Source organism: Leptomonas pyrrhocoris (genome assembly GCF_001293395.1).
Source record: "Leptomonas pyrrhocoris isolate H10 chromosome Unknown, whole genome shotgun sequence".
Taxonomy (NCBI): domain Eukaryota; phylum Euglenozoa; class Kinetoplastea; order Trypanosomatida; family Trypanosomatidae; genus Leptomonas; species Leptomonas pyrrhocoris.
Genome location: NW_015438357.1, coordinates 968,261 through 983,815, shown reverse-complemented (window position 1 = coordinate 983,815; position 15,555 = coordinate 968,261). Strand labels below are relative to the sequence as shown.

The following is a 15,555-nucleotide window of genomic DNA, read 5'->3' as shown; positions in this document are numbered from 1 at the left end:
CGAGGGCCCCTGTCCAAACCCGGCGGGGACTTTTCTCTGCTCGAAAAGCTCACGCAAAGTCTTGGGCGCCGGCATCGGAGTTGCACGCCACCTACGCTCCGGTTGGATGCTGTTCGTTGAGTGCGCGCGTTCAGAGGAAAATGCAGCGGATGGCTTATCTCGTTGCCTCCTGGGTGATATCGCCGGCTGGGGGCGTTAGGCGGGCCGCCCGCCTTCCCAATGGTTGCCGGCCGAGTTCTGTGTTGCCGCTTCGCTTTTGGGGTCTATTAACGAATAGTCAAGAGAGAGTCGTGTAAGTTGCCAAGGGTGAGCTCAAGTACATTGTGAGGAGCGTTGTTACTCCTCTCTGTTTTCGAGGAGATCATTTGCAAGGTGTCGGTTGTTCGGGGTCTTCTGCGTGCGGCGCCGGCGTGGGCCGGGGGGCGGGGGCGCAGACCGGCGAGGCAGGGCCCGGGAAAAAGAAGAAGCGGCGCCTTTTCCCCAAGGCCGCCGCGCCCCACTCGCAAGTTCCAGCGGCGCACCCGAACGCGTGGTTTTCTTTTTTTTTTTGGAAGCCGGCGAAGGGAAAGAAAAAGAAGTTTTGTTTTTGAGGTCTTGCGACACGAAGAGAACGGGGAACTACAAATGGCATTTTGCTTGTTAAATGTGACGTCAGCAAACGCACCCTTGCAAACGTGCACGGAAGCACAGCTCCCGCGTGCTTGCACACGTTACGCCAAAATATGAAGAAAAACGGCAACAAGAAAACAAAGAATCAATGAAGTGAATACTTGAATAATAAGGCAAAACGCCACAGGCGGTGAGAGTGCTGTCGATGCCGATGCACAAGAGACCGATCAAGCTGTCGGCGCGGCAGTGTGCTTGGCCACGGCGCTGCCGGCGATGCGTCCGAATACGACACACTCCAGCAGCGAGTTGCCGCCGAGGCGGTTGCCGCCGTGCACGCCGCCGGTCACCTCGCCCGCGCCGTATAAACCGCGGATCGGCACCAGCTGCTCGTTGAGGATTTCCGCCGAGGCCGAGATGAGGCAACCGCCCATCGTGTAATGGATGGACGGCGTGACGTAGGCCACGTAGAACGGACCCTTCGCTCCAAGCACGTTCGGAAACACCTTCTTGCCGGTCCGCGGGCACGGGCGCTGCCCGTCCGCCGACAGCTTCTCATACTCGTTCAGCGTATTCGTCAACGTTTCCACGGAGCAGCCGATGAGGTCCGCCATCGCGGCGACGTCGGCGGCCTCCGAGAACAGCCCCATCTTCTTCCAGTAGAAGTTGAGCGAGCTGCGGCCGAAGGCATCTGCCGCAGCCTCGTTCATCACACAGTACGCGTAGCGGCGGTTCTCTGATCCTGGGTAGACGTTGTTCTGGGCGATGATCGCCTGCGACACGACGGAGCGCAGGTCCAGCTCGTTCACAAAGCGCTCACCCTTCTTGTTGAGCAGAATGCCGCCCGACCCGCGCAGCGCCTCGGGGCCGAGGAACACCGTCTTCGCGCTGGGGTCCTTCGGGTTGATCAGACCGGTGGGGTGGAGCTGCACCTTGTCCATGTCGATCAGCGCCACGCCGAGCTCGCGAGCTGCCTTCACGCCATCACCGGTGGCCCACACGCCGTTCGTCGTCGGGAAGGACGAGAGCTGCGGCGCGTACTCCTGCAGCAGAGAGTTGTTGGTGTGATCGTTGGAGAAGCCGCCGGTGGCCAAGATGACGGCGTCGGCAAGCAGCTCGTGCGTCCGCTCCTCCCCAGCCTCGTTCTTCTGGGCGTAGGAGACGCCGCGCACCGCTGGCGAGCTGCCGCCCTGCTCCCGCAAGAGAGAGGTGAGGCGGGTGTTCGTCTCGATGCGCACCTTGTCCGACAGGTACGTGCGAATGTAATTCTCCAGCGTCTTCACAATTGTGAAGCCGACCGGCATCGGCGTCCCGTCTAGCTTGTCCGGCGTACGGTGGCAGCGCTTGCGGCTGGCGCCACCGAGCTGCGAGAGCACCGTCAGCGGGATGTCGAAGGCGGAGAGCCACTCGACCGCCTCGGCGCTGTGATCGGAGAGGGTCTTGACCAGAGCCGGTTGGCAGTGCCCGCCCTTCCCGGAGACGAAGGTGTCATTCTCGAACAACTCCCCGCTGTCCTGAATGCCGGCGGCCTTCTGAACTCGGGTGCCCCAGCCGTTGATGCCTGACGTGGCCTTGGCGCTGTTGCCGCCCATGCGCGGTTCCTTCTCGAGAATCACCACCTCGCGCACTCCATCGCGGGCGGCTTGAATGGCGGCGGACTGTCCAGCGAGCCCGCTGCCGATGATCACCACGCGGCCGATGTTCGAGGCGGCGCGAGACATGCTGGTGGGTGTTGAAGCTTTGGGGTTGTTGTGAAGGTGTTCTGCAGTGGGTGGCAGGGAGGAAGAGACGAGGGGAGTGGCGGGAGAAGAGGGAGAAGTGCCTTTCTGCGACGACGGAGCCAGTCCCCACCACCCTCCGTCGCGCATTGTTTGGCGCACGCACCACACACCAAAGAACACCGCGAGGAACACCAAAGTCGCTTTGAAGAGGCGGCGGGTGAACGCCGAGACCGGACGCTTGCGACCGGTGGCAGCAGCACCACCGCCGTCACCAGCAGCGGCGTGCCTTCCAGCCGGGCTGGTGTAGCGCCGGCGCACATGCTCACCAGCGGCACCAAAAGCCGGATCCATTGATCAGCAGAAACAAAGCAAACTCCGTGCTCTCCTTCTGGACAGTTTTTCTCTCTGCTTTTCTGCGGAAAAGTCTTCAGCTGAGACAAAGAAGAAAGCAGCAGTTTAATGAATAGTCTTCAAGGCGTTGAGTGCCGCTTCTTCAGAGCGAAGCCCACACAACCCCGTTTATAAACTGATCAACTTGCGAAAAGTAATGTGAGGAAAAGAGCAGAAGGTTGGTGAAGAGGCAGCGAAGCTCTAATACAAGTAGCGGTGAAAGAAGAAGGGCGGTTGTCGTTGAGAAGAAATTCGTGTGCAAAATGAGGGAAAACAGAAGAGTGCTGAACACAATCAGAGGAAAAGAAATGCAGACACGCAGGTGAGGAGCTCTGAGTGACGTCCTCTTCATGTGTGCAACACAAAGGAGCGGACAGCGCGTTTTGTCGGCAAGTACCGACAGCCCCACAAGGGAGAAGAATGCTGCTGCGACCATCCGTAGGACAGACAACGCCGCAGTAAGCGCGCATGGTTCTCTCAGCAAAGCCTCGCTGGATATTACCCCTGTGGAATAACGAGACAGCTTGTGCTGCTTTGTTTTGCGTTCATTAGTTTTCGCGAAGATGTTAATGTTTATACCCTAATATCAAGACGGTTGAAGACCCAAGCACAGAAAAACCAAGGAGAATCGTAATAAATAAGGCAGAGGTAGGCGCCGTTTTTCTTTTTGTTTTCTTTCTTCCTTATCGTTGTCCACGTCGAGACCTTTGAGAGCCGCACTTCATGTGGTGCAGAGTGGCCTCGATCATCTCAAACCCTCCTCATTCACACGGTAAAGAGTACGCCTGCATAACAAAAACAAGTATGATTCCTGTAATAAGGTTCTGAGAAAGCTCAAGTGCAAAAAGAGGCCGGAAGGATACTCCAAAAAGAGCAAGCAAAAGAACGAGAAAACACAAGAGAAAGAGTTTTTCGCTATCGTTCTTTCCACATGTCGCCGCTTTGCTCCCGATGCCGCTCCTCCTTCGTTCTTTTTAACGATGTGCGTGTGCGTGTGTGTGTGTGTGTGTGTGTGTGTGTGTATGCGTGCGCTCCAGGTCGCTGGATATTTTGACAATTATTACGTGAAAGGGATCTGTTGTCTGGCCTAAAACTGAAAATTGTATGCTTCAAGACCTATAGGCTGACAACAAAAACCACGCGACCGTGTACACGAGACGAGGGAGTATCTTCAACTTACTGGTAAGAAACAGGGACAAAGAAAATGGTTAATAAAAGAAACCGAAACAAGATAAAAAAAGAGTAACGAATCCGCACGCACAATAATAATAATAATAATAATAATGTTTTTTTTTTTGGAGGAAGAGCGAAACACTGTACGCGTGTGAACACAAAACGTCTGTTCAGTTTTGTTTTTTCCCCATTCTGGGATCCCGTGATATTGGAACGAATCGTGCGTTATATATATACCTCTATCTGGCCTTGTCCTCCACGGTTAAGCTGATAGTAAAAAAAAGGAAACCACAACAAAATTTTTTGCCTTCCATCTTTCTTTCTTTTTTTTTTTGATGTGTTGGAAAAGAAAACAAAAACACCTCCTCAGCTCCGAGTAGTTGTGCCTCGTCGAAAAGTCGGAAAGAAAAAACGGATACGTTTATGTGTACCGGGTTTCGTGATCAGCCCAACAGGATGCACTCCATTGTCAAGAAAGGTTGGTGCATTCCAGTCAAAGTAAACCGGGGAGGCGGGAAAGGATAACGAAGAACCACAAGAGTATCTTGACCTCATGTTTGATCCTTTTCTTTTTTTGGCAACAAATAACAAATCGAAAGAAGAAAGAAAGAAAAAAAAACGCGCATTCAATTCATTAATGTTTGTGGGAAAAAAAAAAGATACAATCCGTAGTGGAAACCAGTATATATTATTGAGACCTAAACACATCCGCCCAATGAATTTGCACCACGATAGTCAGACAGTTGAGACCGTGACAGAAGGCGGTGCTGATCCAACTCGCTTGTCCCGCAGCAAGGCGTGCGCACATGCACAAACACACATACATACACACACCAACACACGTTTCCTTTCCTTCTGTATGTGTGTGTGTGTGTGTGTGCGTGGCGACGCATGAGGAACAGGCAATATGGCGAAGATGTGTAATGGGCACAGCTAGAAGAAGAAAGACTTAACAAAATTACTAGCTTAAAGCCTAGTCGTTACACCGGCATTACATTAGCCCATCAACATGCCAAACCAACACACGTACAAACATAGATAAACACACAAGGAAAGAAAAGAAAATGAAGCACAGAACAAGAAAATTGATGGAGCCCAGAAATGTGATTACAAGGGTTGCTACCTTCCTGTTTTCCTTTCTCTTTTCTTTTTGGCCGGATTCTCCTTAGATCTTAGCCTTCGCGGGCTCGGCCTCGTCTACGGTGCGCACCAGGTTCATGTTATAACCGAGGGAAGCCAGATTGCCCTTGACGACGCGCTGCATGATCGGCGGACCGCAGATGGCCACCAGCAAGTCGTTCGACGGCGACTGCACGGCCGAGCGCAGAAGTGCGCCGTCCACGAAACCGACGCCGTCGGTCCACTGCGCCGGCGGGTTGTTCAGCACGAAGTGGCACTTGAACTTGTCCGAGCCGTACACAGCTTCGTAGCTCTCCAGCAGCTGGCGGTACGTCAGTTCCGACACGTCCTCCGCAGCGTAGATGAAGTGGATGCTGTCGATGCTGTCAATGAACGGCTTCTTCAGCGCGGCGTGGATAATCTGCAGCATCGGGGCCACACCCGTGCCACCACCGATGAGCGCCAGACGGCGGATCTTGTGGCCGCGGAAGAAGAGGTGGCGGGCCGCGAAGCGCCGCTCAATCACGAGGCCGCCGCACGCCTTCATCTCCACCGCATCGCCGGGCTGCAGGGCAGAGATCCACTCCGCTAGACGGCCCTTGTCGGCGCGCGCGAGGATGCCAATCACACCGACGTCGTCGGGCAGCGTGATGGGACTGTAGTAGCCGAGCAGCTGCTGACCATCCCAGTCGCCGCGGATGCCAATGAACTGGCCAAGGGCGAGCCCCGTCGTCTGCAGCGCACCGGGCAGGTTGAAACGCAGCACACGGGAGCCGGTGCCGTAGACGCCGCCCTCGCGCACCTCACGCAGCACAACCGTCTTCCACTCCGTCATGGACAGCGCCGTCTTCTGCTTCTGCAGGATGGTGGCCGCGCGGTCGCCGGCGATCTTGCCGAAGACGACACACTCCAGCAGCGAGTTGCCGCCGAGGCGGTTGCCGCCGTGCACGCCGCCAGTCACCTCGCCCGCACCGAAGAGCGCACGGATGGGCCGGCGGACCGGGGCGACGCCGGTGGTGTCGAGCGCCTGCACCTCCGCCGAGGGCGAGATGAGGCAACCGCCCATCGTGTAATGGATGGACGGCGTGACCAGCGCGACGTAGTACGGGCCCCGCGTTCCGACCACGCACGGGAACACGTTCTTGCCGGTCAGCGGGCAGGCGTGGAGCTTTTTGGAGGAGAGCTCCTCGTACTTCTTCAGCGTCGCCACCAGGGTCGCCTCGGGGCAGCCGATCAGCTTCGCCAAGGCTTGGATGTTCTCCACCTTCTCGAAGAGGCCGAGGCGGTGCCAGTAGAAGCCGAGGGCGTTCTTGCCAAACAGCTTCGCAGCGTCCTCGTTCAGCACACAGTAGGCGAACCTGCTGCCGCCCGACTTCGGGTAGACGTTGTCCTGGGCGATGATCGCCTGCGACACGACGGAGCGCAGGTCCAGCTCGTTCACGAAGCGCTCACCTTGGCCGTTGAGCAGAACACCGCCCGACCCGCGCAGCGCCTCGGGGCCGAGGTACTTCGTCTTGTTCGCCGGGTCCTTCGGGTCAATCAGACCGGTGGGGTGGAGCTGCACCTTGTCCATGTCGATCAGCGCCACACCGAGCTCGCGCGCCATCTTGACACCATCACCGGTGGCCCAGGTGCCGTTCGTCGTCGGGAAGGACGAGAGCTGCGGCGCGTACTCCTGCAGCAGAGACGCCGCGCTGCGGTCGTTGGAGAAGCCGCCGGTGGCCAAGATGACGGCATCGGCGTTCAGCGTCATCGGCGTCTCGTTGGGTTGTTGGATGCGGACACCGGTGACCGTCTTCAGCACCACGCCGTCGGAGCGCTGGCTGCTGCGGTGCTCCAGGGCGGTGACCCGCACGTTTGTCATGACGGTGATCTGGCGGCTGAGCTTGGTGAGAATGTGGGTCTCCAGCGTCTTCATGATCGTGAAGCCGATCGGCACGGGGGTGCCGTCGGACTTGTCCGGCGCACGGTGGCAGCGCTTGCGGCTGGCGCCACCGAGCTGCGAGAGCACCGTCAGTGGGACGCCCAACTCGGACAGCCACTTCACGGCATCGGCGCTCTTCACTGAGAGCGCCTTCACCAGACCGGGGTCGCAGTAGCCGCCTTTGCCGGAGCGGTTCGTATCGCGCTCGAAGAACTTGCCGCCGTCCATGACGCCCTGCTTGGCCTGAGCGCGGGTGCCCCACGCGTTGATGCCGGACGTGGCCTTGGCGCTGTTGCCGCCGAGCTTCGGCTCCTTCTCCAGCAGAATCACCTGGGCGCCGCAGTTGGCCGCCTCGATGGCCGCCGAGCAGCCGGCCAGACCGCCGCCAATGACGACCACGCGAGCTGGCAGGGAGCCGCTGATGCGCTTCTCCCGCATCTCGTGGCTCTCCGTGGCGATCTCGAACATCTTCGCCACACGCTCATCTGCGCGTGTGTAGGTGGTGAAGTCGGTGACGGTGTCGCGCACGTAACGCCAGCTATCCAGCATGCGGCGCACCGTCGTCGGGTCGTTCTTGAGCAGCGCCGCGGTGGCCAGGGCATCGGCGTACATGCAGCTGTAGCACTTGATGGTAACCTGGGCCATGTTGGTCTCCGACGGCTCCAGCAGGTTCTTCGTTTCCCAGCTGAAGGAGGACGCGTACAGGCGGGAGCCGGGACCCTCGATCAGGTTCTCGTAGTCGCCACTGGACGCGAGGGCCTCGTTGTTCAGACGCACCACACGAATGAAGGTCTTCTGGTCATCTGGAATGACCTTGCGGATGTCCGCCAGCGCAGGCGGACGCACGATACCCACCGCCCAGTACTCATCGGAAGGGTTCTTGCCGCTGGCGCGCACATCGCCGCCCCACTCGAAGAAGACGCTCTCGTAACCCATCGCGTTCAGCTTCTCCACGACGAAGTCCACCGCGTAGCCCTTGTTCACGGCGCCGAGGTCGAGCGTGGCCTCCGTATGCTTGCGTGAAATGGTGCCGTTGTTCAGGTCCATGTTGAAGCTGTTGTTCAGGGTGCACTTCTTGGCGAGTTCCATGATGCGCTCATGCGGCACCGTCTTGCCCGCACGCGCGGCCTCGCGCAGCTCACGCACGATGAGGCCGGCGGCCGGGTCGAAGGAGCCGCGGGAGGAGTTGTACACACGCTGGCAGCAGCCCATCACGCGCTTCAGCGCAGCCGACATCTGGTGCACCTCACCAACAGGCATGCCGTTGATGCGGGAGAGCTCGCTGTTCGGGTTGAATACGTTCAGAAGGGAGTCGATCATCTGGAAGGTTGCCTGGAGCACCTCCTCCGAGTCCTCCCCCGCCTTCTCGAGTGCGCCGCCGTTTTCCACGACGATCTTGAGGGTGTACGGCACCGTGTGGGCGAGACCCTTCTTCAAGAACTGGGTCTTGCCTCTAGCAGAGGCGTCACCGCCCTCCATCAGCATCGCGCGGGCGGCCGCGTCGCGCTCCTTGGCGGCGCGCTCGGCATCGACAGCCACCACAGACGCAGAAGTCTTACCGTCGACCATCGTTTAACTCTTTTTGTGTAAGATTAGAGAAAAAAAAAATATATATTATATAAATGGAGAGAAAGGGAGAAGGGGGAAAAAAAAGACCGGACGGAAGCACGGAGCTACAGATCAAACAGAAAAAAAGAAAATGTATTTGTGTGTGTATTTGATGACACGTTAGAACGAGTCAAAAACGGAGGTTAAAAAAAAACACCAAAAACGACGGTTACAATCGTGATGGACACGCGTGTTCTGCTGTTATTCTCGGTTTAGGTTTTTTTTTGTGGAGTTTTTGATGATCTTCACTTAACTTCGGATGCAAAAGAATTTTTGTGGGAAGACGCGAAGGTGCCGGAAAAAAAAAGAAAAGAACGAAAAAAGGAGACGTAAAAACGAAAAAGAGGCAAAGAACAGATGCTTAACAAATATGCAGTGTAGAGAGTCGCGAAGGAAAGACGGAATCTTTTTCTTTTTTTGCTTTTTAGTTCGTTTGGCTTGAAGGCAGGAGGGTACTGATTATTCTTGTGCGTTGAAAGAGTTCCCATCGTGTAGCAGAAGAAAGGCCGGTTTGCGAATGTGATACAAACAAGTCAGAGAAACAAACAGAGGGAGGGGGGTTTCATAGAGGAGAAATTTTCGTTTTTTTTTTTTGGGGGGGGGGGTAGGGTAAAAGCACAGGAAGGAAGAACGCGATTATCATTTGCGTCGTGATTCCATCATCCGTGGAATCCAAAAACGACGTGTGCAGACAAGCGATCGGGACGGAAGTATCCCCAACCTGTGCAAGAAACACACGCACGCAAACCGACGCGGAACCCTTGTAGATAGTTTACCTCCCTGTGGAACAGAAAGATAACAGATCAGCAAAAAATGTGCATTAACGAGATCACATTTTGCATTCCTTTTTTGGTCAATTGGCTTGAGGTTTCTTCTTCTCTTTTTTACATTTGCACACGGCGAAAAAGTCTGTGATAGATCAGCTAAAACAAAAACAAAATGTAAGGAGCAACGTCGTGGGTACCACAGCAACGGCTGCGGACGACAACACATCAATCGAGATGAGATCAACGACAGCAACGATCGAAGGCACGTGCGCTTGCCTTTGCGCCGCACCCATCGTTTACCAAATCCTTTTCTTTATTTGAGGGGCAGGGGGCCCTCAACACGAGAAACACAAGGCTCTACACGCCCCACAACAGCAACGACACCGCGGATAATTGCCACCGAGACAACAGCAGAAAGGGGGCGAGCAAAAGAGGGAAACAGTCAGAAAAAAAAAAGACAGAGTTCTCTCTTTTCTTTTTGCCCAAAGCGCGTCCACGAGGACTTAGTTCGGTCGCGAACGCTTCTGCAGAGGACTCACCACAGCATCTGGCGACGCCCCCAGCTCCGCGCCGGATGCCAGGGAGTCGATAACGGTTGTCTGGGCCTCGCCCAGCGTGATGGACGACGCGGGCCGCTGCATCTCTGCCTGCGGGCTGATGCCTGTGGCCTGCTCGAGGAACTGCGCCAGCTGACCTTCACCGATGCGGCGGGTCTGTGTGTTCGTGCTGGCGAGACCGGACACGGTGCCGCTGTCCCCGTCAGCCCCAACAAGGGAGCCGGCAGCAGCATCGACGCCGTCCACCACACCTGGCATCGCCGGTGGAGCCAAGCCCTCCGTCAGCTTTGCTACCATCGCGTACGCCTCCGTCCGCAGGCCCTCGCCGACCAACAACGTGCCAGGGCTGCGGGTGGTGTCACGCAGGTACTTCCGTGCCTCCTGCATCGGCAGAGCGTTGAACTCAGGGGCGATCTCGCGCTGGAGCTCGAGTCCAGCGCGAAAGGTAGCCAATCGGCGCAGCTCGTTGCCGCTCTCCTTGTCGTGCTCCATCCACCGACGCAGCAGCAGGTTGTACTGCTTGCCCCACTCGTAGTAGCCCTCGCGGTAGTGCAGGACCTTCAGGTAGCCCATCCAGCTGAGGATCTGAGCCGCCATGAGAGAGCGAGGGCCGTACTGGCAGTAGCAGATGATGATATCATCCGGTCGCGGTTTCGCGAAGCCGTAGTCCTGGAGAAACTCTTCCGGCGTGGCGTGGAACGCCTCGAAGAGCTCGTGCGCCGGCAGCACCTTGGCTCCCTCAATGATACCCCACGACGTCACCTCGTTCACCGTGCGGCAGTCGATCAGGACGAAGCCGTCGTCGTACTCGGGGCGGGTGGCGAACAGGAGATCCTTCTCCTCCACACTTAGCTTATCCAGCACTTCAGAAGACACCACCACAGGAGCGTCCGCGCTCGTCGCCACCACGCCGCCGTCATCGCTGCCACCCAGGCTGTTCTGCAGATTTGTCAGCCAGCCGATGCTGAGGCCGCCAACGAGGGGCAGGCGGGGGGCGTCGCTGATAGATGGGGCTGCCTTTTTGGTGAGTTGGTCGACGTGCTGCTTCAACACCGCCTTTCGGGTGAGGAAATCGCCACGGCGCAGGTTGCGGCTGCGGATGAGGCTGGCTATGAACTCACTGTCCACCTGCGGGATGGAACGATCCAGATCGGTCAGTGTTGGTTCCTCCCACAGGCGCTGCTCCTCGCCGCTGTGGGAGTCTTTGTCGCTGGAGTCCGGACGGACCGAAAGAGAGGAACTCAAGAGCCCTGCGCCGCCCGATGCTGCGGTGCTGTCGCCGTCGTCGAGCTTCGCATCAATAGCGCTGACGTCTTGACGAAGGTGCCGGACTTCATCTTCGGCGGCTGCGAGGTCCGTCGCCCGATCCGTTTCGGATTTGCAGACTTGGCTATCATCGGGTGAACTGCCCAACCTGCTGGTGGCTGCAGCTCGTTGGTGACACTGCAGGTGCGTAAGAGAAGACCCGATGAGAATGTCCGTGTGCTTTGCTGCCGTGCGCCACCGTGAGCGCCAATGCTGAGACTTGGCGTGGAGGGTCAGCGCGAGGGTGAGAGTCGAGGTGGAGGGTTGGGGGGCCCTAAAACGTCTGGCAGGTGCGTCCTGTAAGCCCGAACGACATCCGTGAAGCTGTCGGCAAGTCGTTTGGTAAATGGCCACCGTGGACGAGGCCGAGGTGGCGACGCCTGTGCGTAACATTAGAGAACGCGTTATAGGAGTTGAGTATATATTTTACAGCAGCACTGTGTCCCTCGCACACGGGCGGGGAAAGAAAAAAAGCGCGAGGACCGATAGAAAAGAAGTGGACAAAATAGTAGATGTGTGTGAGAAGTATCCTCACTTGATTCTCTGCCTTAGACGTCTTGGACGCACGCTAGCAGTGTAGTAACGATATATGAATAGTTGAGACTGCCGTGATGTGCGAATGACTGAAAAAACCGATAATGGGAACTGACTGTGAAGGGGATGCTAAATTCGATGTGGGTGCTGCACAGTGAAGTCTTTCAATCCAACAGACCTAGTCAACGTCTTCAGGGGAGTCGCTAAATGAAATTGTGGCTTCTATGTATGTGTGTGTGTGTGTGTGAAAGTCACGCAATTGCGTGGGACCTTCTTTCGCGATTCTACCCGAAAACCAACAACGTGCACTTCTGCTTCCTCAACGAAGTGGCGGAGTCAACGTGGTGCGAGTGCAGTGGGAAATGTAACAGCGAGGAAATGGTAGCAACACCAAAAAAAAATAATAAGTATTAAAACTTTCGACTCCCTGCCGTATGCAGGCGGAAATGGATGCATCACCACCTCAGGAAAGGTAACACAGAACGCCCACACAGGAGTTTCGGTGAAGTGACGCCCGTTGGAAATGGTATGTTTTGTTTTGAGGCCACTGTACATACGAGTGGTAAAGATGATTGCTTACGATTAACAAAAAACAACAATGCAGTTCTCACAAACAATTCAAATGTGACTCCGCACATGCTCATCAATATCTAAGAGAAGAAACAAAACCTCATGTGCACCAACAAGAAGCAAACCACCGATACGAAGAAAGAAGCACCGCGACCCCAGTTTACAGACACGCCTAGGCACTACATGTACCGTAACACATAGTGTCCATAAACTCGCTTGCTGCATTGACGCATACCCCATTTTATAAATCACATGTCGGCATCGTCGCTGAACTGTTTCAGATATTCCGCGTGATAGGCGGCGTCCTTTTTCTGGCGGTTGAAGGTCCCCAGTTCCTCAAATTCCACGCGATGGGCAAGCATGGACTGAATCTCCTTCGCGGGCGGGTACTGACCCGGGCAGATCCACGACCCCGGCGGGTTGCACACGCGGTTGGCGGGATCGGCCAACCACCTCTTGCTCTCACGGCTGACGTTCATCACTTTGTAGATGCGCACGAGGCCATACTTAGAGGTGTACACCTCCTGGAAGAGAGCCGGGTCGACCTCGACGCCTGGAGCAACTTTGTTCTCGTGCAGGTTGTACAGCAGCGAGGCCCGCATCGTCGGCGTGGGTTTGCGGAACTCTCGATCGAGGAAACTAAAGTGGCGGCACAGCGGGTCATCAGGACAGATGTCGCGGTAGACGCTGTTGCCGATGCGGGCCATGTGCGGTGATTTCATTAAATCGTCTTTATTCTGCCCAGCCCAGATGAGAACGTAGTCCGCCATGTGTCGCACCAGCGAGTGCGCCTCCGCAACGGGCGACGTCAGCATCTTGCCGATGGTGGCGATGTGCTCGTGGTTCCACGTGTTGCCGTCCGCGAGCGACGTGCGGTTGCCGATGCCGGTGATCTGATAGCCGTAGTCCCACCAGGCAAGCACACGCGAACTACGCGGGGTTTGTTTACTCAGCCACTTGTAACTCGCCACGTAGTCGTCAACCACGATGTCTGTCGGCTTGCCAGTCAGTGGGTCCCGCACGCGTGCCCGGAAGACAATCATAGGGTTTGACGCGTGCTGACTGAACATCGTCGCATGTGCAATGAAGTCTGAGCCAACGAGGTTCCACCCAATGGCAGCAGCAAGGGCCCACAAGGAAAGGCAGAGGAGCAGTCGAGGCCACCAAGGCATACTACTACGGTCAATAATATCCGTAAAACAAGAGGGCGGCGGAGCGCACGCCTCTTCCTCTACGTGAGCCGCTTTGGAGCTACGCTGAGTTGCGGCGCCGTTCGTGGCTGTCGCAGTGGGCTGCTCCGCCTCATCCACCATCCTGGCCTTGGTGGCTTCGCTGTCCCAGAAAGTCAACTTCGCGGCCGCGTCCAGCAAGGCTCCAGTAAAGTAGCCGGTGAGAAGGCACGCCGGTGGTCCCGACAGCAGCACCAGTCGCGACATCCGCAGACTAAAGTAGTACGCAGCTGCGGAATTGAGAAGCCAAAAAAGCTTGGCAGGGGTGTAGTCGAGGGGCAACGAGACGGTCATCAGCAATACACCCAGTCCCCACATCACGCTGCAGATGTGCAGAAACGTCCAGAAGGCTTCCGGGGAGGCGGGCTGGTGCTCCGCGACGGAGTCCACCAACGGGTTGCCGGTGCGGGTGTGCTGCACAAAGAGCGCACGCACGCGAGCCGACATCGGGCCGAAGTAGCCGGTGGGGGCCAGCACGGCGATCACCAGGGCACCGGCACCGGCCATCGCGCCGAACACGCGGATGCGGATCTTCAGGTTGGCGGAGGAGCGCACCTCGACGTCGGCACGCCGGCGCAGCACCTCGCACACCTGCAGGCCGCAGAGGAAGACGAGCACCACCAAGGCACCGAGCAGCTCCAGCGAGCGGAAGGGCGCCATGTCGACGGGCGGCACGCGCGTGGCGAGGGCGGTGCCGACGACGTAGAACAGCGCGTAGGAGCGCAGCAGCGACGGGCTGTACGTGTTGCGTGCCCAGTCCACCAGCGCCGCCACACCGGCGTGCAGGGCCACCATGTTGAGCACAAAAATGTAGCCGCCCCACGCGGCCGCCATGTAGCCGTACGCCACGCCCGCCAGCGCACCGATGGGCCACGAGGCACGCGTGCGGAGGGAGCGGACCCACAGGTAGAAGGTGAGCAGCATGGCCGCCATGGCGATGCACTCGTTGTCGAACTCGCCGGCCATGGACCGCATCAGGTGTGCGGGGACAATGGCAAATGTAAAGGCAGTAACCATAGGTGCGATAAAACTGCGAGATACGTCGTAGGAAGCGAGGCAGAGGACGGCTGTGGCGATGGAGCCGAACCACGCCGGGATGAGCACGCACACATCATTGAGCGACATGCGCACCCCCAGCGCGGCCAGCACGCGGTGGATGGCGACGGCGGTGAACTGCAGGCCGGGGTACGTGGTGGAGCCGACGGGGCGGCCCAGCGGGTACCAGCTCATGTAGTCGAACCAGCGGAAGAACGCCTTCCAGCCGTGCTCGGACATGTACTCCGTGGCGCGGTAGTTGAACCACGGGTCGAACTCGTGGATCAGGTAACCATACGCTTTCACAGGGAATAGACGAATAACAAAGGCCTGCCAGCAGCTGCGGAGTGTAAAGATGACTGCGACCAGGACGATAAGAACGCGAAGCGACCGCGTGCGGAAGGAGAAGAGTCCCAAGAACTCTTTTACTTCTACTGCTGGCGCTGAATGGGCTCGAGGGTGCGCGTGTGTATGTTTGATCGTTGTGGTGGCGGCCGCGACATTGCCTGCGGGCACGGTTGTGGCTGCTGCGTATTGAGGAGCCACAACCGCACCTGCCGGGCGAGACTGCTTCTTCTTTCCCATTCGAAGCGGAGATGCGAAAACAAAAAGCAGACGACAGAAAAATAATAATACAGATAGGTCTGCCCGCGTTCGAACTCAGAAAACACTGAAGCGCAACAGTAATCTAAACAAGTACCACAAAAGAGAGTAATGGGCTTCGTATTGCCGCAGAACAGGAGGAGCAGGAAAAGCTGAGACAGTGGAATTTGACTGATGCATTGACTCACTGTTCTCTCCTTTTCAGATTCAATACGTTTTCATTTTGACTTCTGTTGTTTCGGGTGAACTCCACCCTCCCAACTAACGCATTCGATAGAGAAAGATGCCGATATCCTTCCCATCACGGTCGAGGGTACAACCGTCGAGGTGAAGTAATAGTACTGATATTGAAGACCCCCACACGTATCGTGTTTTTTGAAACTATAATTAGCCCTCAATCGGAGGTGAATTGTA

General features: G+C 57.0%; 4 protein-coding genes across 12 annotated transcripts; all 4 read right to left on the bottom strand.

The window, feature by feature from the left end:
* Positions 1-836: 836 nt before the first annotated feature.
* ABB37_00294 (putative NADH-dependent fumarate reductase) lies at positions 837-2,920 on the bottom strand (the record flags this gene model as incomplete). Of its 2 annotated transcripts, none has more annotated exons than XM_015796444.1 (1): positions 837-2,920. In XM_015796444.1, exon 1 carries the CDS (start codon positions 2,325-2,327, stop codon positions 837-839), a length of 1,491 nt encoding a protein of 496 aa, XP_015664452.1. In that variant the 5' UTR covers positions 2,328-2,920. The 2 variants fall into 2 exon arrangements, with proteins under 2 accessions (XP_015664452.1, XP_015664453.1); XM_015796445.1 differs by having other exon boundaries at positions 837-2,370.
* Positions 2,921-5,055: 2,135 nt separating this feature from the next.
* ABB37_00293 (putative mitochondrial NADH-dependent fumarate reductase) lies at positions 5,056-9,027 on the bottom strand (the record flags this gene model as incomplete). Of its 3 annotated transcripts, none has more annotated exons than XM_015796441.1 (1): positions 5,056-9,027. In XM_015796441.1, exon 1 carries the CDS (start codon positions 8,500-8,502, stop codon positions 5,056-5,058), a length of 3,447 nt encoding a protein of 1,148 aa, XP_015664449.1. In that variant the 5' UTR covers positions 8,503-9,027. The 3 variants fall into 3 exon arrangements, with proteins under 3 accessions (XP_015664449.1, XP_015664450.1, XP_015664451.1); XM_015796442.1 differs by having other exon boundaries at positions 5,056-9,007; XM_015796443.1 differs by having other exon boundaries at positions 5,056-8,513.
* Positions 9,028-9,811: 784 nt separating this feature from the next.
* Positions 9,812-12,024, bottom strand: ABB37_00292 (putative mitochondrial hypothetical protein; the record flags this gene model as incomplete). 5 transcript variants are annotated; one of them, XM_015796436.1, is made up of 1 exon in its annotated part: positions 9,812-12,024. In XM_015796436.1, exon 1 carries the CDS (start codon positions 11,561-11,563, stop codon positions 9,812-9,814), a length of 1,752 nt encoding a protein of 583 aa, XP_015664444.1. In that variant the 5' UTR covers positions 11,564-12,024. The 5 variants fall into 5 exon arrangements, with proteins under 5 accessions (XP_015664444.1, XP_015664445.1, XP_015664446.1 ...); XM_015796437.1 differs by having other exon boundaries at positions 9,812-12,020; XM_015796438.1 differs by having other exon boundaries at positions 9,812-12,017.
* A 498-nt stretch (positions 12,025-12,522) lies between these two features.
* ABB37_00291 (putative mitochondrial oligosaccharyl transferase subunit) lies at positions 12,523-15,259 on the bottom strand (the record flags this gene model as incomplete). Of its 2 annotated transcripts, none has more annotated exons than XM_015796434.1 (1): positions 12,523-15,259. In XM_015796434.1, exon 1 carries the CDS (start codon positions 15,121-15,123, stop codon positions 12,523-12,525), a length of 2,601 nt encoding a protein of 866 aa, XP_015664442.1. In that variant the 5' UTR covers positions 15,124-15,259. The 2 variants fall into 2 exon arrangements, with proteins under 2 accessions (XP_015664442.1, XP_015664443.1); XM_015796435.1 differs by having other exon boundaries at positions 12,523-15,228.
* Positions 15,260-15,555: the final 296 nt, after the last annotated feature.